This window comes from Eptatretus burgeri, chromosome 11 (assembly GCF_056783735.1).
Source record: "Eptatretus burgeri isolate ZD-2024b chromosome 11, Ebu_testis_v1, whole genome shotgun sequence".
Classification (NCBI taxonomy): domain Eukaryota; kingdom Metazoa; phylum Chordata; class Myxini; order Myxiniformes; family Myxinidae; genus Eptatretus; species Eptatretus burgeri.
In genome coordinates this window covers 4,028,716-4,048,586 of record NC_140971.1, presented here as the reverse complement: position 1 = coordinate 4,048,586, position 19,871 = coordinate 4,028,716, and the positions used below count along the sequence as shown (strand labels likewise).

Sequence of the window (19,871 nt, the reverse complement as noted above, 5' to 3'; positions counted from 1 at the left end):
GAGCCGATGCATATTCGCCTCTGATGGGAGCGTTAGAACGAGCCGTGGAGCTCTTTCCCTGGACGTGCTGGAACGTCCATGCTGACTTGCACAATCTTTCCCGATTTCTGAAAGTTAATTTGGAATTCACGAGAGAAAACAACAATTGTCCACCCTTGACTCACTGAGAGCTGGTTTACTAATTCATGATTTCCTCTCCATAATTATGAAACCTTCCACCACATTTCTCCCGATAAGGTGCATTACACCATCACCCTCTCTTCTTTCTTCCCTCCGCCCCTTTTCACATTGGGACCACCGTAAGACCGTGGGCTTACGTCTGGTAAGCGAGGAGTCGCCAACCAGCTCTGCCTTCTTTATCTCTATCACTCTTCCTTGTCTAATTTCCCAGAGCGAATGAGGCACCTATGTCTGTAATTTCATGGTGAGGTGATTGTCTGAGGGGCTTGCGTGTAAAAGGATAAGACTTTCTTTTGTGATACTGCATTGCTTGTAAATACATGCATATTTGTGAACATACCCATTCGTTTCCAACCTGCCCAAGTGTCTCTTTCTCTATTGGTTCGACATTAGTGAGTAAATAGTGGATGGGAGTTTTGCCCCGCAGTTTCTCTAGTCAGACTAGCCAATATCCCACTTATGGTTCCACCCGGCCGTTCTTTTATAGGAGCGGCGCATCAAGAGCACAGTTCCCTAACTGGGGTATTCATTTGTCGGGGAGGTAATGCAGGAATTGGACGCAAGGACCTTACCTAAATTTATCGTCTCAGACAGCGTCCATGGTTGCTTAACATCAAATCATGCCATGAAGTTACCTGCGGTCATCGGCTTCATTGTTCAAGGTCAGGAAGCAGGTCTGAGAGGCCACTAGTGATCTAGCCGGAAAACCCGTAACAATACACTTGCATTGGTTAACTTTGTATTGAAGACTAGTAATTCACGTTGTGCTCACTCTTTTGCACTGGTAGTGGTTAAGGATGCTATATAATGTATCGACATGGTTACTGTTGTCATGAATGGGATATATTTGGGTGTGTACTTCACTTTTTTGTTCCTTAATACTCACCTGAAATATAAATGTTGACCTCTTCTCTTGTTTTGCTAAATATCTGGCAATGGATTCCCTTCTGAGCCATTCACTTCCAAAATGGTACCAAAGTGGAGTCTGTGCACAATAATGCACGCCGCACCTAAACAGCCTTTCATTGAAAGTGCGAGTCCGGAATTAATCCTTCCGTTTTATCTTTGCCTTCGTCACACCTTGCCATCCAGGTAATGTTTGATCCTTTCTCTAACGTGTTGGCGTCTGGCATAAAAACCCAAATTATGTTCCCATTCTTCTTTTGCAAAAAAGGAATCCGTTCTTCTTCGGTTCCCCAACTTCTCTCTTTGCTGTGGTCCACTGTTTATGCAAGTGGCAATGGTTATACGAGATTACAAGAAAGGCAACAACACAGATGCCATAAGTTTGCTCTCCCCCTCAGTTTTCCCCACTATCTCCAGCTCTACCACCTCCCTGCTGCCCCCCCCCCCACCCACACACCTGTTCTCCCACAGATCGTCAAACAAATTCAATGAATATGGTACTCCCTTTGGGTAACGGGGTTGAGCACTTTACACGATTAAATGCTCCACAGTCACATGTCATGACACACAAAATAACCCACAGTCTCACCACGAAAAAAAGGTGACAATTCTTACCAACAAATTGAAGGAAGAGATTCACATCCACAACTCTCACCACAGCTCACGTGATTTCTCCTTGCATCGATCACTCGACAAACAATGTTTTGTGCATTTCCAGAAAGGCTTTAATAAAACCAATAGCCAATAACTGTCAATCGAACAGATTTCTACACAAGCACGTGCCATTCATCTCTGACGAGTCGTGCGTTCTCCACAGGTACGAGGAATGAACGGGCTGCTTGTCGGAAACGAGACGTGAGTGACGTTGCCGATGCACCGGAGTGGTGAAATGAGCACCGCTCTCGATAAGCTGAACGAGGATGAAGAACAAGGTCCCATTTGCATCTGAAGCTCCAAACGCACACTCCACACTCTCCATGACTTGATTTACCCAGTAAAGGAAGGCAAACAGTCAGGGAGAAAAAAAAAATTTAAAAATGATTTAAAATAAATCTCTGATTACTGTGTTCATTTCACACTGTGGTGTTGGTTAACCACGAAAACTAAACCGCATTGATGAAACAAATCAGCAAACAGGAACAAATGAGGTGCTCACAGAACCTCAAATACAGATGGTTGTTGCAAATAAACGTTTTTGGGATTGCAATGAAAGTTTGTTTTTGGTTTATTTCTTTGTTTACAGAGACTGAGGGCTCAATGAAGAGCTGAAGGACAAAAAGAGCAATGTTGACACAGCAATGAAGCGGAGGGAGTTTGCACATGACGGATGTCCGAATGAGGAAGTAATGAACGCACAGGCAGTACAAGTTGGGATGTACGGACAGGACAAGAGAAGCCAGTGAGCTGTGTCGACAAGGAACGTGTAAATAGACAGGAAAAGCCGACAAACAGGATTGTGAATGTTATAAATAAAAAATACTTTTGAGTGGGAATAAAATGTACCCCTCTCACACATGAAACACCAGTGAATGCCGTCAGAAACCTATCTGTGCAAACATCCATCGTTGCCTCACTGTCTGGCTCATTCAGCAGACAATCAATGGTTTTTATCTGGTTCGGATTCTAACCTCAACTAACGGTGTTGAATTCTAGCTGAGTGGGGAAGACACTTGTCAGCAAACATTAGGGAGAGGACAGAGTGGCAATGACAAGGAGTGGAGAACAAATTTTCGATGTGAAGGTTGTGTCCTTCGAGGAGGTCAGTAGGTAGGTTAGGTCAGTAGGTCAGTAGGTATGACAGACACAAAAACGAATGTGTGGGACTGGATGGTTTATGTTTTTTGTTAAAATATACAAAACTAAGAGAGACCTTACATCACATAAAACGGTCAGAGGGACAACACAAACAAGAGAGCAGCAGGTAAATAAGGCTTGAGCACAATCAAGATGAAGCTGTAAAAGAGCAGAGGAAGATTGAGAAAAGGCAACAAACTTCGAAAATACAGCAGCTGCCCTTGTCCCAAAAACAAATGCACTTGTACAGACCCCTCCACTTCCATCCCCTTCAGCACACAAAGGGGACAGAGATGGAGGATGGTAGCATTAAAGACCGTGGTAAAAGATGGTAGCATTAAACTAAAACCGTGAGAAGGAGGAAGAATAAAATGTACAAGCAAGCCAAAGAAGCTAAGTGATGGGTAGTTAGGATTAGTTTGGGGGAGTTAAGGAAGTGCAATGAAACAAATGATGATAAAGTGCAGGGGTCCAAACTAGTATTGTTTCATTAATAGCACTATGCACCAATGAAGAACAAGTGATAGCTCAGCAATGCCAAGGTTTCTCCAGAAACTTGTTTGATTGCGTCAAACCATGTGGTTCAATACATTAAAATTTCGAATGCAGTTTACAGCTGCTGGCTGCATCATTGCTTAGAGCACGGCTGTGCCACTGAACGGTTCAATTAATTGCACCTATGGAGGTAAATAAAAACAAACAACCTCTTATGTTAATCTCATTTCAGTCCTCCTCCAGAACAGTCTGAACCGCAGCTCGGCGTAACTCCGTAACAAGACAAGAGTTTTCCCCAAGACTAAAATTCGAATTACAAGAGTACGCTGAAGAGCGAGGGATGGAGGAATGGCTGGCACGATCAAAGCTCGGATTCAAAGCTTGTTTTCCTCCATCTCCACCAGAGACCTCCGATTTGGGTTTTGAAACGTCCAATATCTCACAACATTCTGATCTCCACAATGGTTCAAGAGAAATCGACATCGAGGTTTCTGGTGAAAGCCGAGGAGCCAAAACTATGTCCGTGATATTCTCATCGGTGTTTAATGAAAGATCTTTGAAGGCCTGGCAATTCAATGATGGACCATGAGGAGGCTCAACTGAAAAATCACTTTGTGTTTCCATTTGCTGTGATTGAAATGGTGAACATTCAAAGTCACCTCCAGACCCAAAACACTGCACACTACCTGTGGAAACCTGTGACTGAGAGGACAAAACAAAGAGTCTTTCGTTACTGCATTTTGATTGCTTCAGCCGACTCCCCTCAGTGACGATGGCAGAATGGGAATTCCTGCTTGGAACATCATAAGGCTCCTGAAACCAACGACGCTTTCTTTCTATGGGAAGGCATATTTCTTGTGCTTGGCTATGATCTGTAGAGCTGCTTGTAATCCTAAAACAATACCCTTCAGATGATGATTTCGGCATTTCTACAGCACTCGCATCAGTGGTAATCGCAGGAGCAGTACCTGCCTCAGCAGTAACTGCCGCCTCGCCAGGAGCAGCAGACACCGCCGCCTCGCCAGGAGCAGCTAACACCGCTGCCTTGCCAGGAGCAGCTAACACCGCCGCCTTGCCAGGAGTAGCAAACACCGCCGCCTTGCCAGGAGTAGCAGACACCGCCGCCTTGCCAGGAGTAGCAGACACCGCCGTCTCGCCAGGAGCAGCAGACACCGCCGCCTTGCCAGGAGCAGCAGACACCGCCGCCTCGCCAAAAGCAGCAGACTCCACCATCACCTCGCCAGGAGCAACAGATGTCGTAGCCTTGCCAGGAGCAACAGCCGCTGCCACCACCTCGCCAGGAGCAGCAGACGCCGCCGCCACCACCTCGCCAGGAGCAGCAGACGCCACCGCCGCCTCACCAGGAGCATCAGATGCCGCCGCTGCTGCCTCGCCAGGAGCAGCAGACGCCAACGCTGCCGCCTCGCCAGGAGCAGCAGACGCCAATGCTGCCGCCTCGCCAGGAGCAGCAGACGCCACCACCGCCTCACCAGAAGCAGCAGAAGCCGCCACCACTGTCACCTCACCAGGAGCAGCAGACGCCGACGATGCCGCCTCGACAGGAGCAGCAGACGCCGACGGCGCCGCCTCGACAGGAGCAGCAGACGCCGACGGCGCCGCCTCGACAGGAGCAGCAGACGCCGACGGCGCCGCCTCGACAGGAGCAGCAGACGCCGACGGCGCCGCCTCGACAGGAGCAGCAGACGCCGACGGCGCCGCCTCGACAGGAGCAGCAGACGCCGACGGCGCCGCCTCGACAGGAGCAGCAGACGCCGACGGCGCCTCGACAGGAGCAGCAGACGCCGACGGCGCCGCCTCGACAGGAGCAGCAGACGCCGACGGCGCCTCGACAGGAGCAGCAGACGCCGGCGGCGCCGCCTCGACAGGAGCAGCAGACGCCGGCGTTGCCTCCTCGGTAGGAGCAACAGACGCCACCGCCTCGCCAGGAGCAGCAGACACCACCGCCACTTCGCCAGCAGCAGCAGACGCCACCACTTCGCCAGCAGCAGCAGACATTGCCGCCACTTTGCCAGGAGCAGCAGATGCCATGGCATGAGCCTTGCAGCCATACTCTTCTTTTGAAATTCCCCACTTTACATCTGTTGCCCTTTCCGTAAGGCTGTTTGTCGATCGATCTGATGCATCACACTCTTTCACGACTGTTTCTTCTTCAAAATGCCATTGTTTATCATTCCCTTTTTCCTTCAAAGTCACCCCTTCCTGGGTCACTTGTACCTGGCCATTTTCTTCAGAGCAAGTTGTATTGTGAATCTCACGTGAAAAATGCATAGTGGAGTCCTCAGTGAAGCGCTGGTCTCCCAAATCTGAATTCTCAGATACACCAACAAGTTGGTTTGAAGCCTGCACTCCAAAATCAACCTTGGTAGAATGAACCGTTCCTACGAGTTCAACTTCTGACGGGGACACAGCCGTTAACGTTTCCAACCCACTGGCTTGTTCTCCAGCCGAGTTCCCCGGCATTCTGACATCATGGGCATGAGGTTGTGGCGGTGAGATATGATGATGTGCCGCACTTGGTGAAATTGGTTCTTGTGGAAGGTTTGAGATGGGAGGAATTGCAATTTTGAGTTCTAGGGAGGAATAGACATGAGAAGGAAGATGAAAGGATAAAAAGGCTCTGGATTTCTCATACTAAAGAGCAACAATCTTTTGAGATTCCGAATGTGAAACTAAATTACCATCTAAGGTGAAACAAGCAGTCCTTGTTGACACAAGTGGTGCAACCTCTTTGTAGAGGTCCTGTTGTAATTGAAGGTAATGCAATTGAAATTTTGCCTGTTTAATATTTTGGGTTTGAGATAGTGGTGCGCTCTTAGCAGGAACAAGTACTTTGTGATAAATGCATTAAGTGTGGCGTTTATCACCATGGAGATGTCAATTGTTAGGAAGAAGCCATCATTTGCCTCCATTGACAACAAAGTGTATCCAAGTCTCTCAATCAATATTTACATTAAAAACATTTTCATCCACATTGGACTGCTGCTAGCACTACTCATTATAAGGCAGAAATAATATTGTACCATGATTGACATCAGTTTACTCATCACAAACAAAAACACACACACAGACACATAGACACACACACACACACACACACACACACACACACACACACATAGACACACACACACACACACACACACACACACACACACACACACACACACACACACACACACACACACACACACACACACACACCAGTGAGGTTCGACTATTACCTCAAATGGGTAGACATTACCTTATTGTTGTGGTTTTAGCGCCGAGGAAGACAAAACCATGGCCAGCAGTCAGTTTCCCTGTCGGTCTGGTATTAGACACACAGAAAACGGCATGCATGGCAGGAGATGGACACCATTGAGTATGAGAGCACGTGTGTGTGTGTGTGTGTGTGTGTGTGTGTGTGTGTGTGTGTGTGTGTGTGTGTGTGTGTGTGTGTGTGTGTGTGTGTGTGTGTGTGTGTGTGTGTGTGTGTGTGTGTCTCTGCCGGGTGTTAGTGGTAAGTATGAAACCGCACACATTAAAGGTTTTAATGCTTAATGGAAAAGTGTTATTTTATATGGAAGCACAAAACAACTCAAACCATTTTGTTACAGCGTTGTAAGCATTTCAGCACAATGCATCATGTTTATCAGAATAGCACAGATCGGGAATTAGAAAAGAGTTCACCTTGCTGGATGACAAATGCTTCATTCAGTTTGTAACAAACACCGCATGCTCTGACTCAGTCTTCAACTGTCCATATTCAGCAGTTACGATCATAACAGCTCGAGATTACCAGTAGGTGTATTTTACATGGTTAATCTATCAATGTTTTGTTCCCTCAATTTTAAACTCCTCCCCTTACCTTCGCACAGACATAACACGTAGATAAACGCTAAAGACTAGAAACAAGGTCAATCATCGATACAAGTATACACAAGAAACTTTGACACAGGAGGATGCCATTTGGCCCATCATGTCTCAGCCAAATTAACAGCACAATGACTAAATCAATCAGTTTATCAACTTAAATTCACTGGGGTATAGTGGAGAACAGTGGGTTCGGTGCAGAGACATCACAAGGGTATTATATTGTGATGAAAATTATTAAGGGGATTAATCAAGAAAGACAGATATTTCCCAATCAGTGTCAGCACATTTGTTTTTTTTAATGACCCCAATTAGCAGTCAGCATCTGTCAGGATCACCCTCGTCTTTCCCTCCATACTCTTTGTATCGTTGTGAAAATGGCTCTTAGGGGTTAATAATGTGTAGAAAAGAGCAGTTATTTCCTTAAAATGATTGTCGAGCATAAGCATAAAGTAATTAATTATGATATTACATATTTGTAGCTTTTATGTTGCGTTAGATGATGTCTACTCACCTCTACGCCTGCATCAAAAATTACCAAACATTTTGATCCCATTTTTTCTGTGTTGCCCTCTGGAATCTGCGATTTATGTGCTTTTTGGCGTTTCACGAGCCCAGCAGCATACGTTTTGGCAGCAAATGTCATCAGGTCATCACAACTGAACCATGCCCAAGCTCCTAGCTCGTGATGAGAGGTCATGGAGGGGTCGCTCTGCCTACCCAACAGAAGCAGCATTGTGGGAAGCAGAAGCAGTAAGTGAGAGGAGAGGGGTGTGACGTGTCATCCGTGACGCACAAGCCCGAGGCTCTAAAGCTGGCTGTGCAGAGGGGAAATGAGGACTTAGCCAGAATCGACACGAGAGAAGCTGCATACCTCGCCATGCCGATCCGACCAGAGCCATGCCTCCATTGGAGTCATGCCCTCTGCAATCCTCCAGATTCCTGGTTGACAATTGCGGCAGGCCCTTGTTCCTGTCTGAGCTGCCAGGAGGGTGCAGACCGATCCTGCAGGTTTCATTATGTTTGCCCATAACTCTCTTGTCTTGTCCTTCCCCCTTTGTCCGAATGGGCCCAAGGCTTAAGATAATTAAAGAATCCCAATCGTTTGTTTGGCCTGTGGGCGTGTAATCGGTAGGGGTTAACGGGGTTGTTATCATCTATTTATTACGTACTTATTGCTTGTTGTATATTCCCCTCCCCATGCCATTTATTATTAATAAAACTTGGTCTCGGATGAATTCTGGCTGTCGTGATTCTTCTTGGCAAATATAAGAAAGACTTTTTGAGGGATAAATGGCTGTGGTTCTCAACACCACACCCAGACCGAATTGTGTATCAGGCTCGCTCGGCCTAATAGCATAAGACATGCGATGGCTAATCAGTGAAATGGTGGGCCGATTGAGACTTCCAATGCATGCGGCATCCCAGAATATATATGCGTAATCCGGCGGAGAAGACCTCGCAGAGTTTGACTGTTACGGTCACGTTTAGGTGACTTGTCAGATTTGAACCAGGTGACCGGGATGAACCGGGCAACCATAACAGTATTTCACCTTTTACATGCCTTTTCTTTCCTCTAATTTCCCCTTATTTAATTAATTGTGCCTGGTGCAATGGTGTGCGAGGCCTCAGGACCCAGGGAGGGTTCTGACACATGACGTCATAGCACTGAGAGAGCTAGGCCCTGATTTGTGGTTTCCGGGCTGCTCCACATGTGTTGCTGGCTCATGAGGTTCTCCCTCCAGCTCAACAAAACTAAGTTTCCAAGATCAGATGCATTGTGTTAATTGCTGTTTTGTTTTAATTCCTGTTGGTCGTGTTTTATCCCATTTTCTGTACTAAACCATATCTTGTGTTTAATTGTCCAATTTGCGTCCCTGTTCGGCCTACTAGTGTGGGACTGGGCTAGTCAGGTTGTTGCTTCTGCTTCTGTTTTTGACTGCACAAGATTCGTTTTTGCTTCTTCTCCTTTTCTCCCAGATGTTGGTATTTCTGATCCCTTAGCTTGATCCTTTTTCCCCGACTTGCTCCAAAAAAATAACAAAAAAAAAAACTCTTCACCCCCCCAAAAAACAAAATAACAATAAAAACAATAACAGAAAGAAAAAAAACCCGAACTCAATCTGCTGTGCAGTTACTCCTTCATTCCCTATCTTTCTTCTTTTCAATATCCCCTTACTGAATCTTCACTGAAAAAACAATTCTTCCCTTAAAAGCTCTTCATAACATTAAAAAAAATGTATATTAAAATACCCCCCGAACGGGAGAGCCGGTCATCTCTGCCAGAGGTCGAAAGTAAGTAACTCTGTGCCAGACTGGAATAGAGGCAGTTCATAAAGTACGTACGCTCTTCTTCCAGGTTTCAAAACCACCCACCCCCCTCTGTGTGCAGGCTAGTGACCACCCACCCACCCCCATATGCGTCTCATATCACATCACAATACTTGAAGATTACAACGAACTGTAGATTTATCTCAAATGCATCACTAATTATTAACTACGGTAATACAGTAATATGGAACAATTATTGACATCCAAGGATTCAACATCACGTTGAAAATGTTCCTGTGAACGGAGATATTTTTCTCCCTCGCGATGACGACAGGCTCACCTTCATCTTCTGAAATGCTTTCATGTAGTCCGACACCATTTTCATAAAGTATGTATGCAGCCGCCGTACCACCCACCCACCCCTGTACGCAGGCCGTACGTGGGCTTTAAACCACCCACCCCCCTCATACATTGCTAATCGCTTGCAAAGCCAGCAGTTCCTTATGAACCGATGTTTGTAAGTCATGACGATGCAGTCCCTAGCGGTGTAATTTACCTTTTTCTTTTAATATCACAGCACGTCATTTATGAAAATAAAAGTACAAATTGACATTCAAGACAATGTTAATGTCATAAATGAAGGTAAGTGTGCATATAAACTTGTGTTCCATTGTTTTAGTTAAATCTGACAAAAGCTTCAAATGTAATATTTGTCTCGGAGAGTTCCGGTTCTTAAGTTAATACTTTTATTTTTGTATGTACTTTATGAACGGCCCATACGGGGAATCAGAGCGAAGTTTGAAGGGCTATAAAATCGGAACGAGAGCAAATTTCAAAAAAATGACTCGTGTTGTTCTGGATAATAGTCCGTAGTATCTGAATCACTAATAACATTTGATCTCTCTTGATAAATGAGGGAGGAGATACGATTTGAAATCGACGATTTTCGCAACTTTGACAGCCTCGTGACGTTGACCTCGACCTTGGACGACCTTGAAGTTATATCGTTGTGCATGTCTCATCGACCTCGATCCATTCCACTATTGGTTATTTGTCTCCACTCGGTTTGATTGTGGACGGACGGACGGACGTACGGACAGACTTCGAGACTGTTATTATTAGGTCATCTCGACTGAGATGATAGAGATGACCTAAAAATGCCTTGCTCTCCTTACTATGTCAGGAACAACCGATTCATTCTTCTTTTTCATCAAAATATTTTCCTCCTCTTTTTCAAAAGACATTTTCCAAAACCTTTTCAGTCCGAAATGCTTAGTTCATACACCCTCCTGCAAGTATGTTTTCCTGAGTGCCTTCAACAGAAAACATTTCTACCACAACATTCATGAAGTCTGTCGCCATATATCCAGTTTGGGAATCACAAGTCCATTTTACAGAGGTTGTGTGCACATGTCCATTCATGCTGTCAAACCCCTCCATGTCAGTACTCCCCCCCCCTCAATGTGCTCCCCCCTCTTTATTTACCCCGTTGTCCTACCCCCTTCCAGCTCCTCCCCTCCCACCACTCCCATGAACGGTTCTCCCCTGCCCCTTACTTCCCCCTGCCACACACCATCCAAGCTTCCCCCCACACTCTCCTAACTTCGCCCCAGCCCTGTACCTTCCCAGCTCCCCCCACCCCAGCCCCGTACCCTCCCTGCTTCCCCCAACCCCGCACCCTCCCAGCTCCCCTCCCAACCCCGCACCCTCCCACCTACGAAACAGTCCCGCACCTTCCCTCCTTCGAAACAGCCCTGCACCCTCAGCTTGGCCACAGCCCAGCACCACCCCAGCTTCACCACAGCACTCACAGCTTTGCCCCAGGCACACACACCCCATCCCCACACCCTCCTAGCCCTTGACATTCCAAACTCTGCACCCTCCAAACAGCTCCTCCTCCCCTGTCCCTAACTGTGTGGACCTCAAACATCCAAGACCTCTGCTCCATCCCGACAAATCTCTCAATCCAGGCTGCTTGCTGATAAACTGTACATCATCTGTTTAACGGAATCCTTCCTCCCACAGGACGTCCCTGACTCCCTAGTATCTCTTCTTGGCTGTTGTCTCCTGTGGTTGACCAACATGAACCCCCGTCGAATCTCTGCTCACCTCTACTCATTCATTCCTCTTTTTTACTCGACTGTGGAACCAACTTATACATTCTCTCTCTCTCCTCATTCTTCCCTCAAGACAGCTGTTCACCACCATCTCAGATCTTCTCCAATCCAAAACCATGATCTTTTCTCACTCGGACATCTTTCGGCAAATCTTGAATGAAGCATATTCGTCAAATTTAACTTTTATTAGTATTTGGCAATTTGGTGAATGACAGCTGAAACCCTGTGTACCTGAACCCGAAAACCTTTCGCTTCTCTCGCGAAAAATTATGTTTGAACAAGCTTTTGACGGCAAGTAATTGAATTGGAAGAAATCGCAAGAAACTTCAGGTCGTCTGCTTTGATCGATCCAAAGGAAGGAGGACAAATTTGGAAGGCTTATCAATTAACAGGAAGAAAGTTTTTGACATTGCTGTCGATCGATATAAATCTTTACTGTTCCAGTCCTTAAGAAGAACAGCGGCCGACTAACTCAACTGACCTTGAGTGGAGAAAAGTTAATGCACCTGCTTAAAGCAAAAGGATAACTTCAGGATTCATTCCAAGTACTGAAAAGTCCTTCTTATCATATTTTGCAATATTACCCCCAAACCCTCATTAAAATCAAAATTGAGGAAAATTTAAAAATAATTCAATCTTCACTAAAACCCTGCCTCGAGGGTAACGTAACGAGGATAACACATACTCACTGGACTCGTATGCAGATTGTTGGAGTGCCTCCGCAAGATCACGATCCTCCACCTCCGTGACAGAAGGGGTGGCCTGTGCGGGAACCGGGGATGGGGAATATCCGCCCGAGAGAGACCGGGGATCAGACCCCCCGACGAGGGCCAGTCGAGCACACTCCGGCAGTTCTGACTCTGTCAAAAAGCGCGTCTCTGTTCCTGTCGTGCCGATGACGAGCACATTACGCCGGAGGTCTATGACACACTGCATACAGGCACATTTAAAGTAGCCAGATCCAAACCACCATGCAGAGCATTCATTGTGGAAAATAAACCAAGAGAAGGTGCACTGCATGAGTAACACACTCAATCAGACACCCAAACCCTAATAGATCAGGAAGTTCCCCATGTTGGACACACGTTCGCGTCGCAAGTTTAGCTGGAACTGTGTACCTGATGACGTTTTAGCATGTCAAGGCCGAGCAGCATATCCATGGGCTGTTCCTCAAGGATTGAAAATGAAGAAGGGAGGAAATCACGCTCTATCTGGATCTGTCCTGCAAGGCCCGTCACTGCGAGTTAATCACAAAGCTCACCACTCCACAAATTACTTGAGGACTGGTGGAGGCGAAGGTTGAGGGGGTAAAGGCCGTACCGAGGTGCACTCTGCCAATGATTCTCTGAGTACCAACGCCCTTTGCAATGCCAGCCCAGCGTCGGTCTACCAGCCGCATGATGTTGCATCTCTCGGCAGCTGCCTGACTCATGATTGTCATCTGGGCTCCTGGATCAGCAAAGTGCACACATGGACATGCATACACCGTTATTCACCTCTGTGTACCTCATGCATTGCACTCCTGCAAACTTGAGGCAAAAGCATATTTGTGTAAAGACACAAAGTATACTTTTATTGAACACACAATTGCATTCAATCACACCAGAATAACAAGAATGTTACTTAAACTTCCAGCAGGAGGGAAGAAACTGAGAAGAACCGGGGGGACAGGGTGGGAGCAGCCAAGGTGCAAGGATGGGAGGGAGGGATATGGGAGGTGCACGGGGAGGAAGGGAGGGGAGTGGAACGATTGAGCCAAGAGGTGTAGAAGGATGCGAGGGAGCAGAGAGGTGGACGGAGGGAGCCGGAAGATGTGAGGGGATGAAGCCAAGAGGTGCGGAGGGATGTAGTGAGCTATCTGAACAGCCTGAGGGGATGAATGTAGGTATCTGAGGGACATGAGGGGATGGAGAGAGAGAGCCGAGAGGTGCAGGGAAGGATAAAGAACGAAGAGATTTTCAGGGAGAGGGGCGGCCAAAAGCTTCAGTGCTTGTAGCACCTCCTAGTGGAACAGGGGAGACACATACCCGAATCGACAAAGGCTTGCACCGGATGCCCATTAACAGTGCAGTTGATATACAACATGACAACCTGCCCAAAGCTCTCTGGGGCCTCTTCCATCGCCATTGTCATGTTCTCTTCCACGTTCTGTTGCCTACGGGCACGAGTGGAGGTACCACAATGCAACCAATTAAAAACCACCATGAACACCACACATTTTGTTGAATGGCACATGGAAACCAAAAAGACTCAACCAAATTTGTGGCTGATCATCAGCAACAGAGGTAGGTTATTTTTTTCTTCCATCCAGAACATGGAACAGTTTTAATAACACAAGAAAAATAAATTTAAATTCTCTGCGGATGATAAAGGGCACTTGAGGACATTGTAAGTTTTCTTTCTGCTACAGAATCGAGACTTGTGGGAGAGCAGTGCAATATAGGATGGAGGGGAATACTGTGTACTGACAGTGGCTTGATGGGGAACAGACAGACATGGGATGTCATGACAAATGAACGAACGAGAAACTTGCGGGTATATGTGAAAGGGGGATTAATGGGGGAAGAACAGGTTATGAGTGAGGATGAAACATGACACGAGATGGTCTTGAGCACATTCCGAAGCAATGTAGGTACGAGTGGAATCGACTTTTACAGGCAGGACAAATTGTGGACAAAGGAGTAGAGATTGAAAAATGGATTTTTGAACGTTCACATTGCGTGTGGTTATTGAATGAAAATGCGCATCCTCAAAAGCTGTGGAGCAATGAATAGATGAAAGCCAAGGAGGTGAGAAATTAGATGGGATGCTCAAGCAGATCAAGAGGCTACTAACTTGTCTGCCAACTGCAGCAGGCCCTGCACATCGGCCTTTCGGTGGGTAATGTCGATGGTGGTTACAGCTGTAGTCTGCAAAGTGACGAGGAGCAAGAGGAACCCTTTAGAATGAAGCGTGACACATGGACGGACGCTTCTCCTTTTAATTATAGATGTCTTGTAGGGATAAAGTTTGGCACAGAGGAAGAATAAGGCATGGCAGAGAATTCCCTATCTGTGATAAGTTTTGCAGTCCAGTTTGGAAAATGTGGCTTGCGGTGATAGGAGTTCAAGTGTCGGACTTCCAGAGGTTTATGGTGGAAGTCATTCAATGGCCGACTTGCCTTTAATTTAGACAGATGTGAGATGTACCTGGTGAGGATGCAAGGAATATCTGGATTGCCGGTTATGTTCTGGGTCTCAGACAATATTCTGATATTCTCTTAGTCTGCTGGGGAGAAGGCAACTTCTGGCACATGTCATTGGGAATTGTTTAAAGAGTGTAGAAGCAACAAAACAGAGGACCCCTGTATTAAAAAAAATAAAAAAAATAAAAAAAACAGGCTTCCGTGGAATCGGGGCTATGACTGATGTGAAACAGGAACAGCAGTGAACCGATGACACCGCTATGGGGCATTTGCCGGCTTCACTTGGGAGGGCAGATTAAAGGATGCCATCAACAGTTGGGTAGTTTGTGCGTGTGGAGAAAAATCGGTAACCCAGGAAGACATGCGCTTCGATGACACAAGCGGAGACCATGGCAAGTCGGGCAGGATGACAATGTAGCGTAACACCAACAGTGACGACTTAATACCCACGGCCCTGAACACAGTATTCCCATTGACGGCACAGATTGGAATCGTACTGAACACTCACGACTACATATCATGGTGGAAGCCATGGCAGTTTGTGCCGAACAAAACAAAAAGTGCATCAATGTAGTATAAACCTCCCTCCATTATAATTTGAAGATGCAAACACAGATGTAGTTGTAAAGCATATGGGTGAGTGAATGGTGTCATGGCAATCACGGAATGGTGCGTACCGGATGTCCTCTGCTATGCGAGCCTGTGCATCAATATCAAATGGGTCAGAGTTGAAGAGACGGATGCGTTCGGCCTGCCTCTTCGCTCGTTCTGCTCCCTGCTCTCTCAGCACCGTGCTGAACTTCTCTACTCACAGAATGAAGAAATGACACAAATGTACACAATTTCCACAAATAAAGGCATCTTACATCCTTCCCCTTCAGAAACGAGCGAGCAGAGTGCCCTGAGTGATTGACTTTTAGATGCTGCAGGGTGTGTACTATGAGGAGCTAGTAACAGCAGGGCACTCGGAATCTCACCCAAATCCCCGCTAAGAAGGGCATCAGCCAGAGGTGGATTCCTCTCCCGGAGTAGTGCAAGGTCATGAGGGGATGCCAGCAACGTCTCGCGCAGTGCAACTGGGTCTTCGACCAACTCTCTACTTGGCGAGTGTACCGAGGATCCCCGAGATGTGATGGTGGGAGATTGGGCCTGCGTAGAGATCGGTTCAGCAGGGGCATGAGGACGACTCGCCGACTGGTTCCTTTGTGCCAGCCGAGTGCCTCGGGATGTGCTTGGCACATTGATGGAGCCGAAGTCAATATTTGGGAGCTCTTTGGTGGGAGTAAGGAAGAAGAGAGAAAAAAAACAACACAAAACAAAAGTGAACAATGCGAAGAACAATACTGTAGGAACAAAAATTTGACATCGAAGATAAAAGTTTATAGTGATGATGAAAGGAAGGAGACAATGGCAAGCCAGGTCATCACGGATAGAGCCTGCAACTGAACTATTGCATAGCACCCATGGAAGCCTGGGGACAATGCTGGGGCATGACATGCAGTGATGAAGGGGGTGCTATTGGAACATGCTACATAGGTTGGAATGAAGGTGGCACTGCTGGGCCATGCCAAGCAATGTCAGAAAGAAGGGAAGAAGGGGCCACTGAGGCCTGCCCCACACCGGGTGGAAATGAGCATCAGTAAGCCATGCTGGGTGGAAGGCAGCGCCATCACGCCATGTCATACCAGCAGTGGATTGTGTCAAGGCACGCCTGGTACTGAGCCCAGCTGGTGTTCTGCTCTGCTTTAGCACCACCATGTCACCATCTCGTAGGCCAAACTGCACCAGGGTGGAACTACCACCTTCAATCATCCGCTCTCCATGGAACAGCTGTCAAAGTTCAAATCACAAACCACATGAGACTCATATGAAACGAGGAATGTCGGTTGGTAGATCCAACAGCAACCCCTGGGACTGCAAGTACCAACCAAAATAATTCAAATTTACCAAACGCACAATACGAGTTATAAATTAATTATATATCATTAATCCCTTTGATTGTTCACACAGTTTTTGAGGCAGATCGATACCAAGTACTTTACCTTTCAGATTAGTTTTTCACTTCATACAAATATTTTTATAAAACAACACGTCAAAAACAATTAACTTATCCGAGACAATTATGGGAAATACCGGATGTGTGAAGGGTCAACACTTGAGAGCCTGACTTTCCTTGTCCACAACATTGTACCGAATCTACACAACAACCTTCCTCTTCCTCATTCTGTTCCACTCACTTCACCACCAATCTTCCTCCTGTTCCACTCACGACACCACCAATCTTCATCCTCCTGTTCCACTCACTCCACCACAAATCTTCCTCCTTCTGTTCCACTCACACCACCACCAATCTTCCTCCTTCTGTTCTACTCACAACACCACCAACCTTCCTCCTGTTCCTCTCACACCACCACCAATCTTCCTCCTGTTCCACTCACACCACCACCAATCTTCCTCCTTCTGTTCCACTCACACCACCACCAATCTTCCTCCTGTTCCACTCACAACACCACCAATCTTCCTCCTGTTCCACTCACAACACCACCAATCTTCCTCCTTCTGTTCAACTCACAACACCACCAATCTTCCTCCTTCTGTTCCACTCACTCCACCACCAATCTTCCTCCTCCTGTTCCACTCACAATACCACCAATCTTCCTCTTCCTCCTCCTGTTCCACTCACAACACCACCAATCTTCCTCCTGTTCCACTGACTACACCACCAATCTTCCTCCTTCTGTTCCACTCACTCCACAACCAATCTTCCTCCTTCTGTTCCACTCACTCCACCACCAATCTTCCTCCTTCTGTTCCACTCACTCCACCACCAATCTTCCTCCTGTTCCACTCACTCCACCAGCAATCTTCCTCCTGTTCCACTCACTACACCAGCAATCTTCCTCCTGTTCCACTCACTACACCACCAAGCTTCCTCCTGTTCCACTCACTACACCACCAAGCTTCCTCCTGTTCCACTCACTTCACCACCAAGCTTCCTCTTGTTCCACTCACTTCACCACCAATCTTCCTCTTGTTCCACTCACTACACCACCAATCTTCCTCCTTCTGTTCCACTCACTCCACCACCAATCTTCCTCCTGTTCCACTCACTCCACCAGCAATCTTCCTCCTGTTCCACTCACTACACCAACAAGCTTCCTCCTTCTGTTCCACTCACTTTACCACCAATCTTCCTGTTGTTACACTCACTACACCACCAAGCTTCCTCCTTCTGTTCCGCTCACAATACCACCAATCTTCCTCTTCCTCCTCCTGTTCCACTCACTCCACCATCAATCTTCCTCCTGTTCCACTGACTACACCACCAATCTTCCTCCTTCTGTTCCACTCACTCCACAACCAATCTTCCTCCTTCTGTTCCACTCACTCCACCACCAATCTTCCTCCTTCTGTTCCACTCACTACACCACCAAGCTTCCTCCTTCTGTTCCGCTCACTTCACCACCAATCTTCCTCCTGTTCCACTCACTCCACCAGCAATCTTCCTCCTGTTCCACTCACTACACCACCAATCTTCCTCCTGTTCCACTCACTCCACCAGCAATCTTCCTCCTGTTCCACTCACAACACCACCAATCTTCCTCCTTCTGTTCCACTCACTCCACCACCAATCTTCCTCCAGTTCCACTCACAATACCACCAATCTTCCTCCTCCTGTTCCACTCACTTCACCACCAATCTTCTTCCTCCTGTTCCACTCACTACACCAGCAATCTTCCTCCTGTTTCACTCACTTCACCACCAATCTTCCTCCTGTTCCACTCACTACACCACCCAGCAGGCACACGACGTCAGTATGAAAGATTCACGATGTCGGGAATCGGCCGCTTGGTTGTACAACCAGATCACGACGCGGTACAGCCGCAGCGTGCCCCGCGATTATCGAAAACTGTTTTTTCTGCCCCGTGTGTTGCCATGGTGACCGCTTTTCCACCTCGTGACGTGTGTGGTTGTGTTTGCCTTTCACTGGAGGAGACATCTGATTGGCTAATTGCTGTTTCTGCATCACGAGCCGCCATTTGCAAGGTTTGGTTAAACTTGTGAACTTTCAGCTGTTTCTGAGTGTGACAGAGACAATCCGCTTTAATCTGCAGAAGACTTCCACTTTTATAGTTAAAATTATCTTCCGCCGTGATCATTTTTGGTAAGTATAATATTATAAATCGATTTTATGTCTTAGCTTTTGTTTTTGGACGTTTTTAAGATCACAGAATCCATGATGTGTTCCTGTTACTGGTGTGATGGAATCTATATAGTTACATTCGATGGAAACTCTCCCGAGCCCTTCGGCCACTCGATCGTGGTTAGAGCATTGGACTCGAACGTGCATCTGACGATCGAATCCTCCAACACCCGATTTCATCGTTCGTTTATCACGTTTAGCTGTCGCTGACATGGCCCTGATCGTGTGGAGAAATCGATGGTAAATAATGAATTCATTTTACCGCGGGCCTGGTGAAAAAAAAAACACCGCTCTGTGGTTATTAAAGGGAACTCTGTAAAAATTACTTTGGACACGTTTAATTGGTTCAGAACCTTTTTTAATGTTTTTTCTGGTGTGGATAATGCTTCGGCCGTTCGGGCCAACGAATTACCGCATTGTTCCGCAATGTAACAAATTTAAAGTTCCACTGCCCTTAAAAAAGCCTCAATTAATTTTTTTTTTTTATAATATATTATTTTTTATGTCCTCTTTCAACAAGTTAGGCCTAACCAAAGGCAAAAGGAAAACAATTGTCAGTTATTGTTCACCGAAAAATGTGGTTTTGTCATAAAAAAATACATTAACCCTTTGGCCGCCGACAAACTGCTGCTTGTAACAATGAAGCCTTCATTGTGGTAGTTTATCACTATAGGGGATTTGTTCAAGTTTTTCGGTGCACAATTGTTTTCCTTTGGTAAAATGGTTAAATCAAAAGACATGAAAATAACTTTATATAATAACGAATAATATTAATTGAGACTTTTTAAGGGCAGTAGAACTTAAAATTTGTTACAAGCTGCTTCGAACACTGGTATACTAAATTGTT

The 19,871-nt window shown here is 46.4% G+C and overlaps 1 protein-coding gene across 1 annotated transcript in view; it reads right to left on the bottom strand.

Annotated features, from left to right (window-relative positions):
* Nucleotides 1–1,788: 1,788 nt before the first annotated feature.
* DDI2 (DDI proteasomal shuttling factor 2) overlaps nt 1,789–19,871 on the bottom strand; it is a 56,677-nt gene continuing 38,594 nt past the window's right edge. The window contains exons 3-10 of the mRNA XM_085844918.1: nt 16,506–16,650; nt 15,798–16,091; nt 15,498–15,624; nt 13,664–13,791; nt 12,957–13,085; nt 12,755–12,858; nt 12,326–12,566; nt 1,789–5,966 (exon numbers count right to left, since the gene is read on the bottom strand). Of these exons, the coding sequence (XP_085701044.1) occupies nt 3,604–5,966; nt 12,326–12,566; nt 12,755–12,858; nt 12,957–13,085; nt 13,664–13,791; nt 15,498–15,624; nt 15,798–16,091; nt 16,506–16,650 (3,531 nt within the window). The 3' untranslated portion in view covers nt 1,789–3,603. The remainder of the gene's footprint in view (nt 5,967–12,325; nt 12,567–12,754; nt 12,859–12,956; nt 13,086–13,663; nt 13,792–15,497; nt 15,625–15,797; nt 16,092–16,505; nt 16,651–19,871) is intronic.